The sequence below is a fragment of the Bos grunniens genome, chromosome 10 (assembly GCF_055505025.1).
Source record: "Bos grunniens cultivar Pamir isolate PY7600 chromosome 10, Bosgru_T2T1.0, whole genome shotgun sequence".
Taxonomy (NCBI): domain Eukaryota; kingdom Metazoa; phylum Chordata; class Mammalia; order Artiodactyla; family Bovidae; genus Bos; species Bos grunniens.
This window is the reverse complement of record NC_141174.1, coordinates 93,909,826-93,931,582: the sequence shown is the minus strand read 5'-3', so window position 1 is coordinate 93,931,582 and position 21,757 is coordinate 93,909,826. Positions and strand designations below refer to the sequence as shown.

At 45.2% G+C, this 21,757-nt stretch overlaps 1 protein-coding gene across 1 annotated transcript in view; it reads left to right on the top strand.

Moving 5' to 3' along the window:
- The first annotated feature begins 942 nt into the window (after window positions 1-942).
- Window positions 943-21,757, top strand: part of PDE8B (phosphodiesterase 8B) — a 298,935-nt gene continuing 278,120 nt past the window's right edge. Inside the window, exons 1-2 of the mRNA XM_086323153.1 lie at window positions 943-1,151; window positions 1,263-1,400. Coding sequence (XP_086179279.1) covers window positions 1,380-1,400 — 21 coding nt within the window. The 5' untranslated portion in view covers window positions 943-1,151; window positions 1,263-1,379. The remainder of the gene's footprint in view (window positions 1,152-1,262; window positions 1,401-21,757) is intronic.

Genomic DNA, 21,757 nt, shown 5'->3' with positions numbered 1-21,757 from the left:
ATGATAAACACACTCAATTGCAAATGTTCTGCCTTTCATGAAAAACGTAACATGACTCAGAGGGTGGAAGAAAGAGCTACCAGGGATTATTCCCAGAACTTAGAATCTAATCAAGAGAAGGCAATGGCACTCCACTCCAGTACTCTTGCCTGGAAAATCCCATGGACGGGGGAGCCTGGTAGGCTGCAGTCCATGGGGTCCCTGAGGGTTGGACACGACTGAGTGACTTCACTTTCACTTTTCACTTTCATGCATTGGAGAAGGAAATGGCAACCCACTCCAGTGTTCTTGCCTGGAGAATCCCAGGGACAGGGGAGCCTGGTGGGCTGCCGTCTATGGGGTCGCACAGAGTCGGACACGACTGAAGTGACTTAGCAGCAGCAGAATCTAATCAAGGAACTAGTAACAATTTGCCAGGCTGAATTTCAAAATCTCTTTGGATTTGGGGTTGGTAACTCCTTTTTACCTTTCATATATTCTCTCCCATTTTAAATAGAAAGTTGATTACTATTTTACTGTGCCTATTCCTCTGCTGTGTGTCGGATGCTCGGGAGTTAGATAGGTTGTCTAGTTTTATAGACTGAGAGTAACTATACTCAAAGGGACTCCTCCATACCTGGACTTGATTTAGACGATGAGATTGTAGACTTTGAACAGATGCTATAATGGGATGAGCTTTTTGGGGAAATTGGAAGGGAGTAAATGTCTTTTTCATGTGGTAGATACACAAATCATTGGGGAAGGTAGACTGTGCCGGACCGACTCTAGGGTAGTCCTTACGTTCTGCACCAACTGGCTTTAACCTTTGTGTGATCTCTTCCTCTTGAGTGTGAACAGGACCTGTGAAATACTTCTAACTAGAGGAGCTTGGCAAAGACAATTGGATATGTGTGATTATGTGCACACGATTCTATTACATAAAATTGCATGTCATCTTGCTAGGAGACCTCTCCCCTGCTGTCTTTGAAGGAGTAAGCTGCCTTGTCCTGCGCTTCCATATGCACTAAGGAGCTGAAGGCAGCCTCCAAGTGATGGTCAGCAAGAAGATAAAGTCTTCAGTCTGACAGGCTGCAAGAAACTGAAATACTCCAGTAGCTCTATGAGCTTGGAACAGACCTGACTCCAGTCAGACCTTTGAAGTCTATAGACAGGTAAGCAGGGAGGGAAGGTCACAAGCAGGCTGGTGTCTCAGGAACATGAGCCAGAACCCCACAAAGACAGGTTGAAGCTCATATTTGTTCTTGTTGTCTTTGAACTTGTAGACAAGGGTGTCCTGCAGAAGCTGGAATCCTTCATCATGGAGCTAAACACATAAGCCTGGCCCAGGAGTCAGGGCAGCTGAAAGGGAAGCCAGAGAAGGAGAGCCGTTGCACGGCCGGATGCTGCTTCACACTGGCGGGGTGAGTCAGCTCCAAAATTACTTATCCAGGCACTGAAATATAGCATCATGTAAACTTACCTAATCTGGAATATTTCTAACCTGTTAACAGTGTTAGAACAATTCTACATTTCACATTAAACTCACAAGTCTCGTTTGCACTTTCAAAAGTTGGCCACGGCTCCCCAGTGGAGTGTTCTCTTGTATTGTTGTATTACATTGTGTGTATCCATTTATCTCATAACAGAAATGTGGGTTTTCAGTTTTTCAATGCTATGAATAATGCTACTGTACGTGCAAGTCATGGTGTAGACATACGTTCTTACTTCTCGTGGGTGGATTCCTAGGAGTGGAGTCATTAGGTTGTGTGGTAGATGTACGTCTAAAGAAACTGTCAAACTGTTTTCCACTGTGGTTGAACTATTTCACGTTCTTATCAACAATGTGTGAAGGTTCCAGTTCTTCCACAGCCTCACAAACATTTGGTGTTGTCTCTGTTTTACATCCTCACTGTTTCAGTAAGTAGATAGTAGAATCTGCTGGTAGTTTTCATTTGCATTTCCCTATGGGCATCTTTTCACAAGCTTATTAGACGTCTGTGCACCACCTTTAGTGAAGTATCCAGTGGCCCCCGGTGTAACTTACTCATTTGTTGACTTTTCTCCCTTCCCCATTTCCCTCACTTCTGTTTCCTAAGATAACTTCCCCCCCCCCAAATTATCTGCACAAGACTTATCTCAGGGTGTGTTTTCAGAGACACCTAAGGAAGGCATCGTATTTGGTCCCTTGACAAATTGAGGTCTGTCCATGGAACGGCCATTGGGAGAGTTAGGGGCTAGCAATGACGTGATATTAAAACAATGACAACAGCTGAGGAAACTGGAGAAGAGAAAACTCACAGAAATAATGAGAGTCATTTTTAAATACCTGGAAAACATTCATGTAGAAGAGGATCAGGGGAGACAGGAGCATTAACTTGAGGTTATATATCAGATGTTATGCAGTGTGCCAAGGCCTGTACTATCTTTTTCCACCTTAAAGCAATCCAGGGAGGCAGTTACTATCTTTATCTTTCAGATGAGTAAACTGAGGTACAGAGAGTTGAAGGAATTTTCTCAAGGTCCAAAGTTAACAAGTATTTTAACTAAGATTCAAAGCCACACCTACTTTGCCCCGGTTTGCGTCTTCTTGGTGTCCTGTGCCTACTGCGCTAATGGGAGAGACGGGGACCAACAGGCAGACGTTCTGAGTCTGCCCAGTTGTCTTTATATGAATGCAGGGCTTGACAGAGATTGTTTAGATGTCCGCCGATGCTATTTTCTCTTTCTGGATGGAGGAACATTTCACGTTCCAGCTTCCTTTGCAATTAGATTGCGGCCATGCGCCAGAGTTCTGGCAAATGGGAATATGCAGATGTGAGGCACCTGGTATTTTCTTTCTCTCTCGCTTTCTTTTTTTGCCTCTTGGCCAGCTGAAAGCGGAGAACCCTGTAGAGGACTCTGGGAAGGTCCTGGGAGCAGGCGGAGCCACCAGAGAGAAGGTGCATGGATCCCGGGGCCTGGGGTGGAACAGAGCACCTGGAGTGTTCACCACACCAGGCTGGGACATGAGCAACAGATGAACATGCGTTTGATTAAGCTGCTGAAATTTAGGAATTGTCATACAACTGACATTCCCTAAGAAACCTTGAACTTCCCGTCTCAGAAAGGACGCAGGCAGGGATCAAATGTTCAGTTGCCAAGGCTGTTGTAAAAGATTTCTGAGGCAATGGACCAGATGACCTGTAAAAATGATAGTTAATGTTTATTGAGCTATTATAGATCAGGCTTGTATGTGCATTCTTTCATTTAAAGTCTACAGTATACTTTATCACGGTCATTTTATACATGAGGAAAGCAAGGCATGGAGAAGTTAGGTAACTTGCCCAAGGTCACACAGCAGGTGAGAGGTGGAACCAGACACCCTTCTTCCCCCTTCCAGGTCCCTCGCTCTCAATCACTACTCGCGTTCATCTCTCAAGCAGAAGTTATGATTTAAAGGCTTGGAGACTAGATCAGTTTTGTCCATGCAGGCATTTTTTCTTTGATTTTATTTTGAGATTTCAGATTGTACGTGACAACAAAAAGATTTCACACAGAAATTCTGTTTTCCAGTGCCTCTTAAAAGTCAGACGATCTGCCCAAACTGGCTTACAGGCCATGATGGCAGCAGGCAGGTGGAGCTGAGGACTGGTTTTTCCTCTTCAGGTGGGGAATAAACCTGTCTCCTCACTGAGGTTATTATCAAGCTCCAGGAGCTTTTGATTTAGTGAACCCTGGGAGGTTCCATCTGAAGCTACATTCTCCCCAGTCACAGGGTCGGGTGTCTAAGAGGAACTCAGCAAGTGTACACAATGAATGAATAAAAGCAGAACCCAGATTCTCTCAGCCTCTCCTCTTCTTCCAGCTCTCCCTCCTGTGATTGGGAACCAGGGAATCTGAGTCCCTCAGTGGTAACACAGAAGACTAACTTCCCTTTGGTTCCAAGCAGCCAGGACCCAGGTGAAGACACCTACAAATGCTGTGCCTGACTTGGGCTCATGCTGACATCTTCTCCCAGCTGCAAATGTTCACTTCTTTGTGACTAGTGTTTGTTCTGAAGAGCCAGCCAGAGCTGGGACTCAACGGCCAGGCAGGTTGTCTGGTTCTGTCTCGGATTAGGTTGTGCACAACGGACCCTTTGTACAGTCTGTAGAGCGTGGCGTGGAGAGGCAGGCATGCCTGCTCACAGCTTCGGAGACTCTCTCATAACAGCGCTCAGGATGGACGGGCACAATTTAATCCTCCAGCCGCAGACTGCTGGACCTCAGTGTGGCTCCCTAAGCCTTGCACACGGGGAGCTTTCCTCCCAGGTCATTAGCCAAGCTCATTCGGAGGAGTGTGGGGCTGGGGCATGGCCCGGATCAGCAGCCCTGACGCACACAGCCACACAGCGTAAGCTCCAGCCTCGCTGATCGCCTTAGGGGGGCCAGGCCCGCCGCGCCCCACCCCCACTCTGCCTTCCCAGCCCATACCTGGGACGGTGCTGCCTGACCCCGGAGCGCTGGTGACTTGGCATCAGGGAGGAGAAGGGGAACACAAGGGCTCTTGCTGGAGGAAACCTCCTGCTTGTCGGCCTGGAGGTAGAAGGGGGTTCCCCGTAGGCTCTGACTTCTGAGGCCCCTATTGGGTAGCAAAGTGGATTGCTTAAGGCAGCTGTTCTGGATCTGAGGTCACGCCCCACCCCCAAGGGGGCATTTGCTAAGCCTGGACGCACTTTTGATGTTATGCATTCCCCTTGCGTTTCCATGGGGGCAGGGAGTGCTGCTGGCTTCTCATGGACACATCTTACAGCTCACAGGACAGCCCCACCACAAAGAATTCCCCATCCCCAAATATTGAAAGTGCCAAGGTTGAGAAAGCTTGCCTTAAAGCCGGAGAGCTTTTATTGCTTTTTTTAAGCTTAAAAATTATAAAAGTAATTATTACTTTGCAATCAGAAAAATAAGTAATTTTAAATATAGATAAATATGTTGGACTTCCCAAGTAGCACCTTCTTTCACTATTTATAATAGTATTGGCATATAGAAGATACTCAGTACCTATGTATGCAATAAATGAATGACTACTTTACTGGTATCCTTTATTTAATTGTTTATAAGTAGTTACTTCTTTCATTGAAGCAATATACAGCTCTTTTAGGGGAAGGGAGGGAGGGAGGTATTAGACCGCGTGTTCATTCATTCATTCAATTTCTGCTTCTGGCTTTTGTATATGGGCCCCTGACTGAGCCCTGGTGGCTCAGAGGGTAAAGCGCCTGCCTGAAACGCAGGAGATCCCGGTTCGATCCCTGGGTCAGGAAGACCCCCTGGAGAAGGAAGTGGCAGCCCACTCTAGTACTCTTGCCTGGAAAATCCCATGGACAGAGGAGCCTGGTAGGCTACAGTCCATGGGGTTGCCAAGAGTCGGATATGACTGAGCAACTTCACTTTCTTTCCCTGACTCCCACGGCACGTTTTTAAATAAAATGTTGTCAGTTGACTAATAAGGCTAGCCTCTCCCTTTCCTCAATCCTAGCGCTGTTATTTGGGTGGATTTGATTTCGTGAATTTCCGGTCCATTGTAGGAGAACCAGATTTGGTATTGATATGGATTTTAGCTGTAATGCTGTGTGTGTGTGTGTGTTTAACCAAGAAGGAAACATTTTATAATTGAAAAATTGAATTGTTACTCGTAATCCCTGAGTCAAAAAATCTCAAACTTAAGGATTTTATATATTGGTCAAAATGAGAGGCCAGGTGGGACCTGGATTTACCTCTGCCACTCCTTGGCACCTGCCAAAAATTGCCGATGGCTGTACGGCTCTGAGGACTCTGCTCCTCCCTCATGGCTGATGGTTTCCATTGTCACCACCCGAAGCTCTATCAGATACTGTGTACTTGCTTTACTGTCTGCTTCCTCTTCCAGGTGTGAGTCCTCTGAGAGCAAGGACCTTCTTGCTTATTCTCTGCCCTGCCTTGAATGGTGCCCGGCACCTTGGGGGCATATCACGAGTGTTTGTTGAATGAATAAAAGGCGGAGCAGAGGGGCCCAGAGACTGAATGGGCTCCCTAAGGTCACACTGAGCCCAGTCAGGAGACGCAGTCATATAACCAGGTCCAGCCCCTCTCATTTGGCTTGCCCCAGCTCCCCCAGCAAATACCCAGTCGGGGAGAGATGCTAGGCAAGCTCCTCTAACACGGCAGAGTTCCCCACAGAGTCTTAGGGACACAGTGGTGCAGGATGGCATCCTCATCTCCTACGTTGGAGGGGCCCCTGGAGGGGGATCCTCATCTCCTACGTTGGAGGGGCCCCTGGAGGGGGATATTTGGACATGACACGTGGGGTGACCTCCGTGCTTGGCGTGGGCCCGAAGAATTTCTTCAGATGCAGGACTATCAGACTAAAACAGGGAAGGCTGCAGTTAAGCTGGAATGAGTGGCCAGCCTGTGTGACAATGACATGCAGGAAAACCCGTGGTGCCCTGCAGTGGCTGCTGCCTCCAGGAAATGCTTTTCAGGGCCAGGGAATCAGGGACTCTTAGAGGTGGAAGGAAGAGACCCTAATGACCACTGAGTCCAGAAGTTGTAGACTCATCACTTGGCCCGAAACCATGAGAAATGGGGGTGATTGCAAATTGGGGAATATCTGTCCTTTGTGAAAGGAGGTGGTGGCCCTTAACTTGAGGGGAATGTTGACCTGTGGGAGTGAGAGCCCATCGAGCCAGCTGGGCTTATTTTTTAAAGAAAACCCTGAAATGTGTATTGGTGTGAGAGAGATAAAGAAATACACTGATTTTTAAACATTGGCATTGCTTTAATTGAAGCGTGAATGTGGGGCAGCGTAATAGAGTGTAACTGCAGGCCAGGTCCAGCTCAGAGGCTGCTGACTGGGGACTGCGACAGCCTGCTGTTTCAGTCTACACAGGGGGAAACTGAGGCACAGAGTATAGTGAATGCACAGCCAGGAGTGTAGGATCCAGGCCCTTGAACAAAGAACTTCATTTTAAAAAATCACTTTCTAGAAACCCTCCTACACTATCAGTGGGAGTGTACATGGGTGCCCCCGGTATGGAAAACAGTGTGGAGAGTCCTGAAAAAATGCAAAATAAGAGTTCCCATATGACCCAGCAATGCCGTTCCTGGGCACATGTCTGGACAGGGCTCGAACTCAAAAAGATATGTGCAGCCTGTTCATAGCAGCACTGTTCATAGTAGCCAACACACGGAAGCAACATAATGCGTACTGATAGATGACTAGGCAGATGTGGTACATATATTTATATGGAGAAGGAAATGGCAACCCACTCCAGTGTTCTTGCCTGGAGAATCCCAGGGACGGGGGAGCTACAAGGGAATACTATTCACCCATAAGAAAGACTGAAATAATGCCATTTGCAGCAACATGGATGAACTTAGAGATAATTGTAATAATAGAAGTAAGTCAAACAGAGAAAGATACGATATCACTTATGTGTGCAATCTAAACCATGACACGGATGAACTTATTTCTGCAACAGAAACAGACTCGGAGACACAGAGAACAGATTCAGGGTTGCCAGGGCAGTAGAGGGCAGGGGCGGCGACGGGAGGGTGGGAAAGGGAGGGAGTAGGGGTTTGGGATTAACAGATTCAAGCTATTATATAGACACTGGATAAGAGCAAGGTCCTCCTGTACAGCAGAGAACTATATTCAATATCCTGTGATAAACCATGGTGGAAGAGAACATAAAAAAGTGTGTGTGTGTGTGTGTGTGTGTGTGTGTGTATGTATGTATATGTGTTGAATCTTTGCTGTACAGCGGAAATGCACACAGCATTGTAAATCACCTATGCTTTATTTAAAAAACCATTTTCTATAAAGATTAGTTAATTTGGCAAGAGAGGAGGGATAGTGTAAATAAAAAAGTTAACTGAGCACCTACTAGGTTTCAGACAATTGGTGATTGCACTGTATAAAGTCACACTCAGCTTTTACAACCCTTTGAGCAAGTTACTTAATCTCGCTATGCTTGTTTCCTTGTGTAAAGTGTAAAGTGCAAGTAACAGTCGGTGAGTCCTGAAGTTGCGGGACAGATGAAAGATTCACATGAAATGTTTGAAACCGACAGCCTGTTTTGGCCCTCAGCGCCGTTGAGGTCGGTGTTATCCTCATCCTCATCGTGCGTGTGAAGAAACTGATTTCTGAGAGGTTATTTAAGTTGCCCATGATTGTCCAGCAATAAATTAGAACCAGGAATTGGACCCTGATTGTCTGGGTCCAATTATAATTACATTGTCTGACTATAATTTCTCTACTTCCCTCGTTATACAACTAGGCTGGTGTTATAAATTCAAGATAAGAAAAACAAAAACAGCCCATTTTTCTCCTTGGTAATCATTGTACAGACAGTCAAGGTCGAAAGTTATGTTCTGTGGTATTTCCCTACACTTTCAGCTGTGTATCATCTGTGATGATAGAAGAGAAAAAGTTACACAGATATTTAAAATGGTGGATAATAAAATAATTTTTTCCTTGGGCATTCATTATGCAATTTGGGGAGGCTAATTTATCTTCCTAATTATGTTTTGCTTAAGCTGATTTTAAAATTAGTCTGTTTACCCTGGGCTCATACTGATTAACGCAGGGAGAGATGGCCTAGGAACATCTTGGGTGGTAGAGGAAGGATATCTTGAGATTTGGAGAAATTTCCTGGATAATTTTCATGGAGCTATGGGTAGATAGAAGGCTGATATGTTGATGGTGCTCTGACTATAGATAATCATCGGGATTTGTTGTCGGAGTATTTAAATATAAGGCTGTGACTCAGAGTCGCAGCCTGAGAGTTGAATGTACTCAGAGTTGAATGGACCCCAAGCTCCTCCTTGCTTAGTCTTTAGCGCTGAGAGTTCAGACAGTCAACATAGGTAAATCAGTCAAGGAGATGGAAAAGGAGGGCTGGCTGGAGGTAACTCCAGGAATTTCCTTGCGATAGGTGTCCAACAAAGATATGGCGCCTGTTACGTTCTGTGACTTACGCCAGGCGCTCAGACTGCCACGATGAATAGGGCCATTGTCTCACCCTGTGGAATTCCACAGTCTATTAAAGAAAACAGACTTGTAAACACACACCACAGCCCACTGGGATCAGGGTTATAAAGAAGATAAGATCAGAGTGGAGCAGAGGAGAGACAGTGACCATCTGCCTACTCAGGAAGAGGAACCGTCCATCTCTCTCACTTCTTCTGCTCTCTTTATGTTGGCAGTGGGAGCAGGAACCTCTGCAGGCTCCATGTCAGCTGACTTCCAGCTGTCCAGCCAACGGGAGGCAAGGGTGCCAGATTGGAGGGTTGCAGAGAGAGGCAAGCCAGGGTGTTTCTCCTCCTTTTTTCACAGCGTGTGAGTCTCTACCATGACTCCACCTCCTGCTGGACAGGTCCGCCAGGGTACAGCTTCCTCAAGGTGATCACGGCCCCTGGGCCCTGGTTACCTCCTCCTGTTGCCCTTCCAGCTTAGAAATGGTGGCAGCTCTTTGCGGATGCTAATCTCACTGTTCCCCAGTTGGTGACTCACTGTTTTCCATCACCTGCTTTGAAACCAGTCCCCTGCAATTAATTCACACCATGTGAATGCGAAGAGTCATTTCTGTATTTCAGGGTGGGCTCTAGTGGATGTAGAGAGCTGCCAGGGGAGCTGATGCTCCAACCGGCTTTGAAAGGGGAAGAAGAAATTCGCTAGGTAAGGATCCAGAATGTCCTAAATACAGTAGGAAATGGAAACACTTGAGCGTGGAGATCCAGGAGGGGCAGGCCACCCTCTCAGTGGGGAGCCACTAGAGATCTTCAGAAAGAGCTTAAAGTATGTAGCTATTTTAGAAAGCTCTCCTGACCAATTTTGCTTAGTACAGGTTGCTAAAGAAAACAGCAGGGTGGGCATGAAGCCTATTTAGAGGCAAATAATTCAGACCAGAAGCCATTGAGGCTTGAATTATGAGTGTGACAGAGAGGAAAGGACACACCCTAGATGTGAAGTGAAGTGAAAGTTGCTCAGTCGTGTCTGACTCTTTGCACCCTAGATATTACACTCTTAATTAACTCCAAGAAAAGAAACTTATTTTCCTGGCACATAATAGGTGCTCAATAAATATTTGTTGAATGAATATACTCCAATAACTTCTTTTCTCCTTTTGGATATTATGAAGAACATCTACTTCTTCATAATCTACTTCTTTTCTCCTTTTGGATATTATGAAGAATGCTCGTATAAATAGTGAGGACCAGTTTTTGTGTGGACACATTTTCATCCCTTTTGGTTATATACCTAGGAGTGAAGTTTCTGGGTCACATGGTAATTCTGTGTTTAACTGTTTGAGGACGTGCCAGACAGTTTTCCAAAGTGGCTACACCATTTTACATTCCCACCAGCAGTGTATGGAATCTGATTCCTCTGTGTCCTCACCAACATTTGATATTATCTGATTTTTTTGTTATAATCACTTTAGGGGTAGGAAGTAGTAAGTCACTGTGATTTTGATTTTCGTGGCCCTGTGATTAATGATAGTGAGTCTCTTTTTGTGGGCTTATTGGCCATTTATGTGTCTTTGGAGAAATGTCTATTCAGGTCCTTTGCCCCTTTTAAAAACCTCAGTTGTGCCCTTCTTTCCCCACATTTCTTAACCTCCACCAGAACCCGAGGTGCTGTGATAACACTGGCAGGGCAGGAATGGAGGTGCAGATGTAGAGAATGGGCTTGTGGACCCAGCGGGGGAAGGAGAGAGTGGGGTGACTGAGAGAGTCGCACTGACGTCCACACAGTAGTGTAACATAGATAGCTGGAGGGAAGCTGCCACATAACACAGGGCACTCAGCCCCCTCTGTGAAGACCTCGAGGGGTAAGATGATGGGGGTGGGGGGGAAGGGAGGTTCAGGAGGGAGGGGACAGGTGTATACTTATGGCCGATTCCTGCGGTTGTATGTCAGAAACTAACACGCCATTGTAAAGCAATTATCCTCCAATTAAAAATAAATTCAAAAAATATTGGGTTGGCCCAAAGGTTCACTCGGGTTTTTCTGTAAGATGTCATGGAAAAACCCGGACAAACCTTTTGGCCAAGCCAATATTTGACCTGTCCTGTGGAGCCTGTTACAGCAGAAGGCAGAGTCTCTAGATCTGTGCTTGCTTTTTGGAGGACAGCTTGGGGTTCACAGCACTCTAGATCAGCTCTCTCTCTATTTACTGAATGTCCTTTCTCATTCGAATCTTTCAATTAGCAGGTGTTTACTAAGCACTGACATACGAAAAGGTGGTGTTTACCCAGCACTTAGGCCCCGTGCTCAACACTTGCCACGAATTTGTCTCAGCCTTCATTACAACTCAGTGAAGTGCTGCCACTGTTGTCCTCATTTTATCGATAAAGAAGACACACAGAGGCTGAGTGAGCTGCTGCAGTCATGCAGCTAGTAAGTGACAGAGCTGGAATTCGTACCCAGGTATCTGACTCTGCAGCCCCGGGTCTAAGCCACTAGGCTATGCTGCCTAGCGCTGTGTGCTGTGTTATTTTCTTTATATTTTTTGGGATATAAAGAAAGCTGGCGGGAAGAAGATGTGAATACCCAAAGAGTCAACTTTGAGGCTAAAAATATAAAGTAATTCAAGGCAACAAAAGGAAATCTGCCATAAGCCAGAATGTGATTATCGTCTGGTAGGGATAATGAGAGGGGTCATCCCAGACTAGGGGAATCAAGGGAGGAGGCTTAAGGAAGAAGCTAGGATTTGACGTGTGGTTTTCCTGCTAGTGAAGGGGACATGCTGAATTCCTTTGAAACGATGTAAGAACAACTTGGAGGTCACTAGTGGGCTGATGCAAATTGCAGCAGGGAATTAAAGGAGCGATTAGTATGGACTGTAAAAAGCCATCTGGGTGATCCTCTAGCTCTGAGATTCTGTGGCTGGAGCCTGGAATGAATGGCCAATGGGCAGAATCACCTTTCCTAACTTTCCTGCGGGACACCCATGGCACACTCATTTTGTATGTGTTCCTATTTTTAGGTTGACATAGGCCTTTTCTGGGACTGCAGCTTTTCCTTTAGGAGTGGCCTCTTCCTATGTTTTATTTCACGCACCACCTGTGATCACAGCAGCAAAGGCAGATCCCACTACAGCTGAGAAGGAGGCACCATCCCTCCTGGGCCATCCTTGGGATGATGGAAAGGCAAGCATTACCTGAGACTTGAGCTGACTCCGTGATGGCTTGGTCATTCTGTAACTCAGGAAAGTGGCCCCAGTAGGAGGAAGTTGGAGTGTCCGAGAAGGAGGCAAGAGAAAGCCTGTTTGTTCCCTGAAATAAAATCTGTTATCGTTTTAGTCTATAATTCTTTCTCTTGGGGAAGTCCTTACCTACTCCACTTGGTCTAAGTGGGACTCAATCATATATACCACAGAGGAAAGGATATAATCTAGCTGGTCAGTCAGACGACTCAGCTGGCCCCCTGGCTGGTGACAGGGATGCCTCTTGTTCTCCAATCATCACGAATCTGCGTGCCCACCTGTAGTCCTTGTGTCCACACATCCTGTTGTAGCATAAGGACCTTGGTTATACACTGACAGCTTTTCTTCTGGGAAGAAGAGATCTGAAAGTGTCTTTTCCTCCCAGCCCTCACCAAACCTAAGTAATTTAAACAAATCAGTTTGAGAAAGATAAATTATATTGTTTTTCTAATTTATATTTCTTTGATTTATAAAGAGCTGGAGTCTTTTTTTTTTTGGTCATCGTTTTTTTTTTTTTTTTCTTTTGTTTTCCACTTTTTTCCCTTTGGCTGCACTGTGCAGCATGTAGGATCTTAGTTCCCTGATCAGGGATCAAACCCATGCCCCCCCTGCAATGGAAGCGCAAGTCTTAACCACTGGACCACCAGGGAAGGCTCTTTCCCTACTCCCCCCAGTTTTTTTTAAATTGAAGAATAGTTGATTTACAATATCATGTAAGTTTCAGGTGTATAGCACAGCGATTTGTTATATACATATGTGTATATACACACATACCCACACACACACTTTTATGTATATACACTTTTTGAGATTCTTTTCCCTGATAGGTTATAACATAATATTGAGCATAGCTCCCTCTGCTATGTAGTAGGTCCTTGTTGGTTATCTATTTTATACATGCTGCTAAGTCATTTCAGTCGTGTCCAACTCTGTGCGACCCCACAGACGGCAGCCCACCAGGCTCCCCCATCCCTGGGATTCTCTGGGCGAGAACACTGGAGTGGGTTGCCATTTCCTTCTCCAATGCAGGAAAGTGAAAAGTGAAAGTGAAGTCGCTCAGTCGTGTCCGACTCCTAGCGACCCCATGGACTGCAGCCCACCAGGCTCCTCCGTCCATGGGATTTTCCAGGCAAGAGTACTGGAGTGGGGTGCCATTGCCTTCTCCAATTTTATATATAGTAGCATGTATATGTTAAGTCCAGCCTCCTAAATTATCCCCCCACCCCCCTTTTGCCTTTGGTAACCTTGTTTTTTGTGTCTGTGTCTCTTTCTGTTTTGGAAATAACAAAACATTTGTGTCTTTTTTTTTTTTTTTTTTTTAGCTTCTACACATAAATGATATCATTTGATACTTGTCTTTCTCCATCTGACTTTTCACTTAATTTGATAATCTCATCCATGTTGCGGCATATGGCATGATTTCATTCTTTTTGATGGCTGAGTGATTGCCGGAAGAAATACCAATAACCTCAGATATGCAGATGACACCACCCTTATGGCAGAAAGTGAAGAGGAACTAAAATGCCTCTTGATGAAAGTGAAAGAGGAGAGTGAAAAAGTTGGCTTAAAGCTCAACATTCAGAAAACGAAGATCATGGCATCTGGTCCCATCACTTCATGGGAAATAGATGGGGAAACAATGGAAACAGTGACAGAGTTTATTTTTGGGGGCTCCAAAATCACTGCAGATGGTGACTGCAGCCATGAAATTAAAAGACACTTCCTCCTTGGGAGGAAAGTTATGACCAACCTAGATAGCATATTGAAAAGCAGAGACATTACTTTGCCAACAAAAGTCTGTCTAGTCAAGGCTATGGTTTTTCCTGTGGTCATGTATGGATGTGAGAGTTGGACTGTGAAGAAGGCTGAGCGCCGAAGAATTGATGCTTTTGAACTGTGGTGTTGGAGAAGACTCTTTAGAGTCCCTTGGACTGCAAGGAGATCCAACCAGTCCATTCTGAAGGAGATCAACCCTGGGATTTCTTTGGAGGGAATGATGCTAAAGCTGAAACTCCAGTACTTTGGCCACCTCATGCGAAGAGTTGACTCATTGGAAAAGACTCTGATGCTGGGAGGGATTGGGGGCAGGAGGAGAAGGGGACGACAGAGGATGAGATGGCTGGATGGCATCACCGACTCGATGGAAGTGAGTCTGAGTGAGCTCCGGGAGTTGGTGATAGATGGACAGGGAGGCCTGGCGTGCTTCGATTCATGGGGTCGTAAAGAGTCGGACATGACTGAGCGACTGAACTGAACTGAACTGAGCATTCCTGTGTGCGTGTGTGTGACATCTTCCTTTACCCGTCTGTCTGGCAGTGGGCATTTAGGCTGCTTCCGTGTCTATCTTGGCTGTTGTGATAGTGCTGCTGTGAACATTGGGGTACATGTGTCTTTTCAAATTAGAGTTTCTGTTTTATATGTCTTTGATTTATAAAGCATTGGAGTCGTTTTCATATTTACTGGCCATTTACATTTCTTCTTTTACAAATCTTTAGGATGCTCGTCCAGTTTTCCATTGGTATGTTCATTTTTTTCTTATTGATTTGTAAAAGTTCTTCGTATATTAGGGTCTCACAAATTTGTCTGCCTTAGACATGGCAAATATTCTCGCAGCCTGTTATTTTCTTTGATGCTTATAATGAAACTTTTTCAGTGTAATCGCAATATAATTTATATAGAGTAAAATGCATCCACTTTTAAGTGTACAACTCAGTAAGTTGTGATAAATATATATACCCTCGTAGCCATGACCACAGTCAAGATATAGAACATTTCTGTCACCCCCCCAAAATTCGTTTGTGTCATTTTGCTTGGATGTAGTTTCCATCATTTTGGATTGGTATTTCCTGTTCTAGAGCTTCACATACATGGAATCATACAGTATATACTTTTCTTCACAGAGCATATTGTTTCTGAGATTCATGCTGTTGTGCTCTCAAAGTAAATAACTGAGAATATGAAAAGCAAGTAATAAATTGTGAGAAAACATTTAATATGTGTATCTGACAAAGGACTGGTATCACGGATGTTTTTAAAATACAAATTTTTTTTTTTAGTTTCTACAAAGTAAAATGTATCAGTCTTTCTTAATTCGGATGCCTTTGGTGTCATTCTTAGGACGATGCTATTTTCCCCAATATTATACAAGTATTCATCTATAATGCATTTATAATTTTGGCATTTTTATTAAATCTAAATTGGAACCATTAACATCTTTAACCTACCTAAATTACTTTTAAAAAATGTTAGCAAATTATGCCAGTACCCTTTGTTGATATTCCATTCTCTCCCTCCTGATTTAAAATGCTTTGTTTTCTAAATATTAAAATAGTTTGGACACTTCAGTCAATTCTGATCTTTTTATTCTGTTATTCAGCCTTGGGAACAGCTGAAAACTCTTAGCAGTGCTAATCTTTTTGTTGTTGTTTTTTTAACCTATGAATACTGTCTCCTTTCTCTCTCTCCCCAACGTCTCCCTTTCTTTTCTCTCTTTTTCATCCTTTTCCCCAGGGATATGTCAAATTATAATTAAGCTATCCACTTTTCCCCACCAAATCACCTTGACGTTATTTTGGGTTTAGTGAAAACTTGCTTTCTTTTCTCCCTCCTGATTTTATTAAGGGATAATTGGCACATATGATTGTATATATTTAGAGTATACAGTGTGATGATTCGATATACATAGATATTGTGGAATGATCACTAAGACCTAGGTAATTAACACGTTAATCACCTGTGAAGATATTCTTGATTTTAATATGGAGGTCATGTTTGCTTGGTTAGAGTAAGGCAGAAATAGGTATTAAAATTAATAGGAAGCCAGCTAATTACTAACCAATAATTCAGTGGCCCTGATCTTACCAACAAGTCGAGAGAAAATGAGCCAGTTTTTTAAACTACAGAGGTCTAATTTGTAAATTGCCTTTTCAGGATAGAAGTGTGTAGGTTTGCCCAAAAGAATTATTAACCATTCACAATAGTTCTTAGTAGTAATTGACTTATTTGCACAAAGAATTGATTCCCATATTTGCTTTAACTAGACCTATGGACTAAAATATACTTGACTTCAAATAAAGAAGACAGGTTAAAAGGGAGCATTAATCTTACTCATGGGAAAGTTACCCGAAAATGATTCCTGTGTAACTTTTGAAGCTAGCCATTTACCGTTGATTTTACCCATGGGGCAAGCATGTAAGTAAAAACCAAGAGAAGGAACAAACAGGATACCTACCGAACTCAGTTTTGTAATAGAAAAGCGGGTCAGAGATAAAATTACGAAGCCCCTAAACAGACACAGAAACCTAGGAAGAGAGGGGCTTGGGTGGTGATCCCTCTACCCTCAGTGTAACGTTTCTCTCATATTTCTTTTGTCTTTGGGGAGATTTTGGCTTAGTTTATTTAAGGATAGGATTCTTGTGTTTACATGGCTCCATTGAAGTAATGGACAAAAACACTTTGCAAAAGTTGGCATGCTTTATAAATTTAAGATGATGTGATTGTGCTTCTGAAAGTATATGGAACACTGAAGAAAGGTTGTTATCTGCTGAAAACTGTTGACGTCGGGACTGAAAAAAAAAAAATCATCATTTCCCCTTGAATAATCACTACTAACAGTTTGGTACCAATTTTTCCAGTCCTAGTTTACACAAACAAAAACTCTCACTTACAAGGATATAATAAGGAGTTTCTTTTCCCCAGTTCTTTGGGCCTGGCCCAAGGACTGGCTAAGCAGCTGTTTTGCAAAAGCTGGCCTCTCTCCTTCCCCGCTTCAGAGTCTCTGCCCAGTTGGCCACCAAATTAATCAGGCTTGATGTCCGCTAGTCTTTGAGTCAGGAATTAATAAGCCATGGTCTCATGTATATGTGGATGGCATGTGAGTGCACTTGTGAGGAACTCCACACTCCATGTTACGAGCAGAACTTCTGTACCAGCTCTGGCTTGCCCCAGGGATGCTGAGGCCTTGTGGTCCCATGACCTTGTGGTCTTCTTTAGACTCTGGTGTCATCTGTTAAGGACACTGAAGGTGAGCTTCTAATCTCACTTTCTGGTAAATTAATGGTCGAAATGGCCAGGATGGACCTCTCAATAGTTCAGTGCCATGGAATCGGGTGGAACGCTCCCAGGCGAGTCCTTGGAGGGGAAGAGAGAGTGGATAGCCCATGGTGGCTTCTGTGGTTGACAGGTAAAGCAATTGGCGCGTCATGCTTCCTACCTGTGTAAGGTGGACATTTTCGAAACCAGCTGGCATGGTGGGACCTGATCCCGGCTCTTGTAAAAGCTAGCGAGGTGAGCTTTGCTCAGTTTGATAGTGTCTATATCTTGACTCCTTTTGTTCATAACCAGGACAGTCATGTGTGTGCTGTGCATCTCTCAGTGTCCGTGCAAAAGCTGTAATAGTAAATGTGACAGGGCTTTGTAAAGTGTAGAACACATAATGTTCTTCTAAGGATGATGTTCTTTGACCCACTCACTCTGGGGCGGAGGGAAAATGAACTGTCTCGAAATCCAGAGGTCAGAGTTACAGGCCCCCTTGTGCTTGCTTAGTCCTTCACCCAGCAATTCCAGTATGCGTCTGCCAAAAATGACATTCAGAGCGGAGAACCGAGGAGAAATGCTCGTCTCCCGGCTCTCAAGTCAACTTGTGGGACCAAATGCACTGACGTGGTGTGTGTAGTAGCCTTTATCTAAAACCCTCCCCTGCTGCTGCTTCCCCCATCTCATGCTTCAGACCCCTGCCCCATCCCCAGGCCCGCATATATGCCTTCCTCAGGACTGAGCTGGAGCTTCCAGAATCGCCCCAAGCACAATGGATTGGCTGTGAGAGCGGGACTTGGGGATGGGGGCAGGCACTACTGTCTCTGTAGTAGGGGGAGGACAAAGCAGGATGATGGGAGAGCGTCAGAAGTTATCCCAGCGGAGTGGCTTTGGGAAGGCTCAGGAGAGCTTCAGGGACACCCTGCCGACCTCTCCCCACATCCATGCTGTTGGGTACCAGCTCTCCTAGCTGACTGCTGGTCTGGCTCCTGAGCCCCAGGGAGGGCAGATAGTGGGATGCCCATGAACTGGTGTGATGGAAGAAGAGGCAATAAATACAGCCCTGATTCGTACTCTTTACCAAATCCTCTGGTATAAGTATTCCTACCCACCGTGACTGAGTTCAAGCTACCAGTGTGACGATATAGGATACAGAGTTGGGAAAAGATGTACAATTACCCACCAGATGTAGTATTCATACATAGAGACTCATTAGACATAAATAACTTCAAGCACATAGATGAGTGTGAATATCATGAAGTAACAAGAAATGGTGAGATTTAAGTATCGATTGCCATTATTTTGGGCTTCCCTGGTTGCTCAAATAGTAAAGAATCTGCCTGCAATGTGGGAGACCTGGGTTCGATCCCTAAGTTGGGAAGATCCCCTGGAGAAGGAAATGGCTACCTACTCCAGTATTCTTGCCTGGAAAATCCCATGGACAGAGGAGCCTGGTGAGCTACAGGTTGTGGGGTTGCAAAGAGTTGGACACGACTGAGTGACCTAACACAACACTACCCTTATTCTTAATATATTTTATTTAATTGTATGCCTACGTAATAGAACTTTTAATAATGACTGTTTAACAACTATCTGGCAAAAATTCCTGAAATTTTGACACTGGGTTCTTATAAGCCAGGACAAGCTAGGTCCAAAGGAGGAGAACAAAATGCTGAGTGTTAGTGGAACATCCAACCTCTTTGCATAGCACAAGGCTCCTGCCTTCTACTCCATCCCCTTCTCTGGCAGGGCAAGAGCCCTAGTGTGGGTCTGAAGCCAGCAACTCGCATCCTTAACTATCACAGCAACAAAAAACAAACAAACAAAACCCCCAGCCTTTAACCAGCTGATTTAAAATCTCCTTCTCACCTCAAGGTTAACCCAAGTGAATCTAGCAGAGAGCAGGTGTGGGAGGGAAGGGTTACTGGAAGGTTGAGCTTTTGAGATGTAAGGTGGATGAGACCTTGCTGCTACTGCTAAGTCGCTTCAGTCGTGTCCGACTCAGTGCGACCCCCTAGACGGCAGCCCACCAGGCTCCCCCATCCCTGGGATTCTCTAGGCAAGAACACTGGAGTGGGTTGCCATTTCCTTCTCCAATGCATGAAAGTGAAAAGTCAAAGTGAAGTCGCTCAGTCATGTCTGACTCTTAGCGACCCCATGAACTGCAGCCTACCAGGCTCCTCTGTCCATGGGATTTTCCAGGCAAGAATACTGGAGTGGGGTGCCATTTCCTTTTCCAGGATGAGACCTTGGTTGGTGTCAAAACAGACAAGGACCCTCATGGAAGGTTCTGGAAGCCAGGAGTGGGATTTGGAATGGATACATAGACCGGGGAGAGGAAGCAGGGGGACGATGGGAGGAAGCCGACACCTTGCCTGCACAGTTCTGCCCTAGGCCAGTTCTAGCACACTTTAAAAAACAATTTTATTGATTTAATTAGGCTTCACTAGTTCTTTGTCGTGGCATGCGGGTTCTAGTTCCCTGACCAGGGATCGAACTCTAGCCCCCTGCATTGGGGGCAAGGAGTCTTAGCCACTGGACCACAAGGAAGTCCCCTTGCATGCTTTTTTGAAGAACCACATCCCCTCGTGAAATTCTTATGGTAAAGGAAAAAACCTCCTATGGTCTCAGAATCATACCTTCTAAAAATAGGTCTCCCAGAATTCAGGCCACAGAGCCATCCTCAGCAGCCATAAGGAGACATAAAATGAGACGCGCCTTAGCCCTGCATCCTACCAAGTCCTGCCCCGCTGAGAGCACGTGGAGAAGAAAATGACCAGCTGCCATTTCAGCCCATTGTCAGTCTAATCTACTTCTTCTTGAGTGGGAGCAGAATTAGAAATCTGGATCTAAAAATAACATTGTGATCTGTCCTGGAATCATCACACCTATCTGCAGCCAGGCTGTGAGTGTGTGTGTGCCTGCACGTGTGTGTGCATGCAGGGTGGGGTGAGAGAAAGAACACCACTGTGCATGTATACACAGCAGTGATCTTCTTTCCTGTTTTATGATTGCTTCCTGCCCACCCTGGGCTTCCCTGATGGCTCAGTTGGTAAAGAATATGTCTGCAATGCAGGAAACCCGGGTTAGATTCCTGGGTGTGGAAGATTTGCTAGAACAGGGATGGGCTACCCATTCCAGTATTCTTGGGCTTCTCTTGTGGCTCAGCTGGTAAATAATTCACCTGCAATGCAGAAGACCTGGGTTTGATCCCTGGGTTGGGAAGATCCCCCCTGGAGAAGGGAAAGGCTACCCATTCTAGTATTCTGGCCTGGAGAATTCCATGGGCTGTATAGTCCATGGGGTCTCAAAGAGTCAGACACAACTGAGCGACTTTCACTTTCACCCTGGAGAGTGGGGCGGAGGGAGGCAGGACCTAGCACCTTCCATGCAGCGCTCACACCCTCTGAGGCAGGCACAGTCGAGCAGCCAGGAACAGGTAGAACTTTTTTTTAACGACCCCCTGCAGTGGAAGTGTGGAGCCCTAACCACTGGACAACCAGGGAATTCCCAGAACTGTGTTAACTTCTCTATTAGACACCAAGGCCAATCTGTTTGCCCCCCAACTTTGCTGCTGCTAATCACATCCTTCACAGATGAGACCAGAGATATCCAGAGCTGGGTCCTGCTCATCTCAGTACACCCAGGGCCAGAAGGGCCCCCAGCACAGAGGAGGATCCACCGACTATTGCTGAGTGTGTAGATGTCAGACAAAAGACTTAAATCTCGGTGTTTGACTCGGAGAAAGTGAATTGGAAGAGTCTCCATGATTATTCCTAGATTCACTGATACCCCCTAAGAGTCAAGAGAGAAAACCAGAAAGTGGCAGGCACCAATCCTGGCACCTGTACTAGTAAGTATGGGTTTATTCTTAAGCGTGGCACTACTTGTCACCATTCCTCAGTATGCTTTGAAGTCAGATGCCCTTCGACAACAAAGATGTGTTAGATTGCACACCAGACCACATCTGTTTTTGGCTTTGGGGTACAGGGATGTTGAAAAAGCTCTAATAGAGGAATAGCTAGATTTCAAAGATAGAACTTGGTGGGAAAGAATGTTTCTACTGCAGAATTCTTTACCATGGGGTTCCTTTAGGTCATTACAGTCCATCATATGCTTAAAATATGAATCCATATCCCCAGGCTGAGCTGCACACCACTTTTCAGGGGCACATTTGAGTTAAGGGAGCTACGGAGACCAGTGTCTAATCTATACCAGCCCCATCCCTGTAGCTCTCCCCGCCTGCCCTCGCCCTTCTCTACTCTGGGAAGAGCAATGTTCCCTCAGTCGATGCCCAGGAAATCTTGTAAAGGGACAGGCTGGCTGCCCCTGAGAAGGGAAATTAGAGAGGAAGAAAATAGACCGGGGGAAGCTGAGGGGATGTGTGGAGGGAATTGTGACATCTGCCAAGAATGCCACCGAATCCCAGGAAACCCCCAGCACAGGAAGTGAAGCTGGCTTTGGGGGACTTCAGTCTCTCGCAGGACCACTCTGGTGCTGTCCGCACAGCATCAGAGCCCCTACCTGTTTGCATCAACCAGTT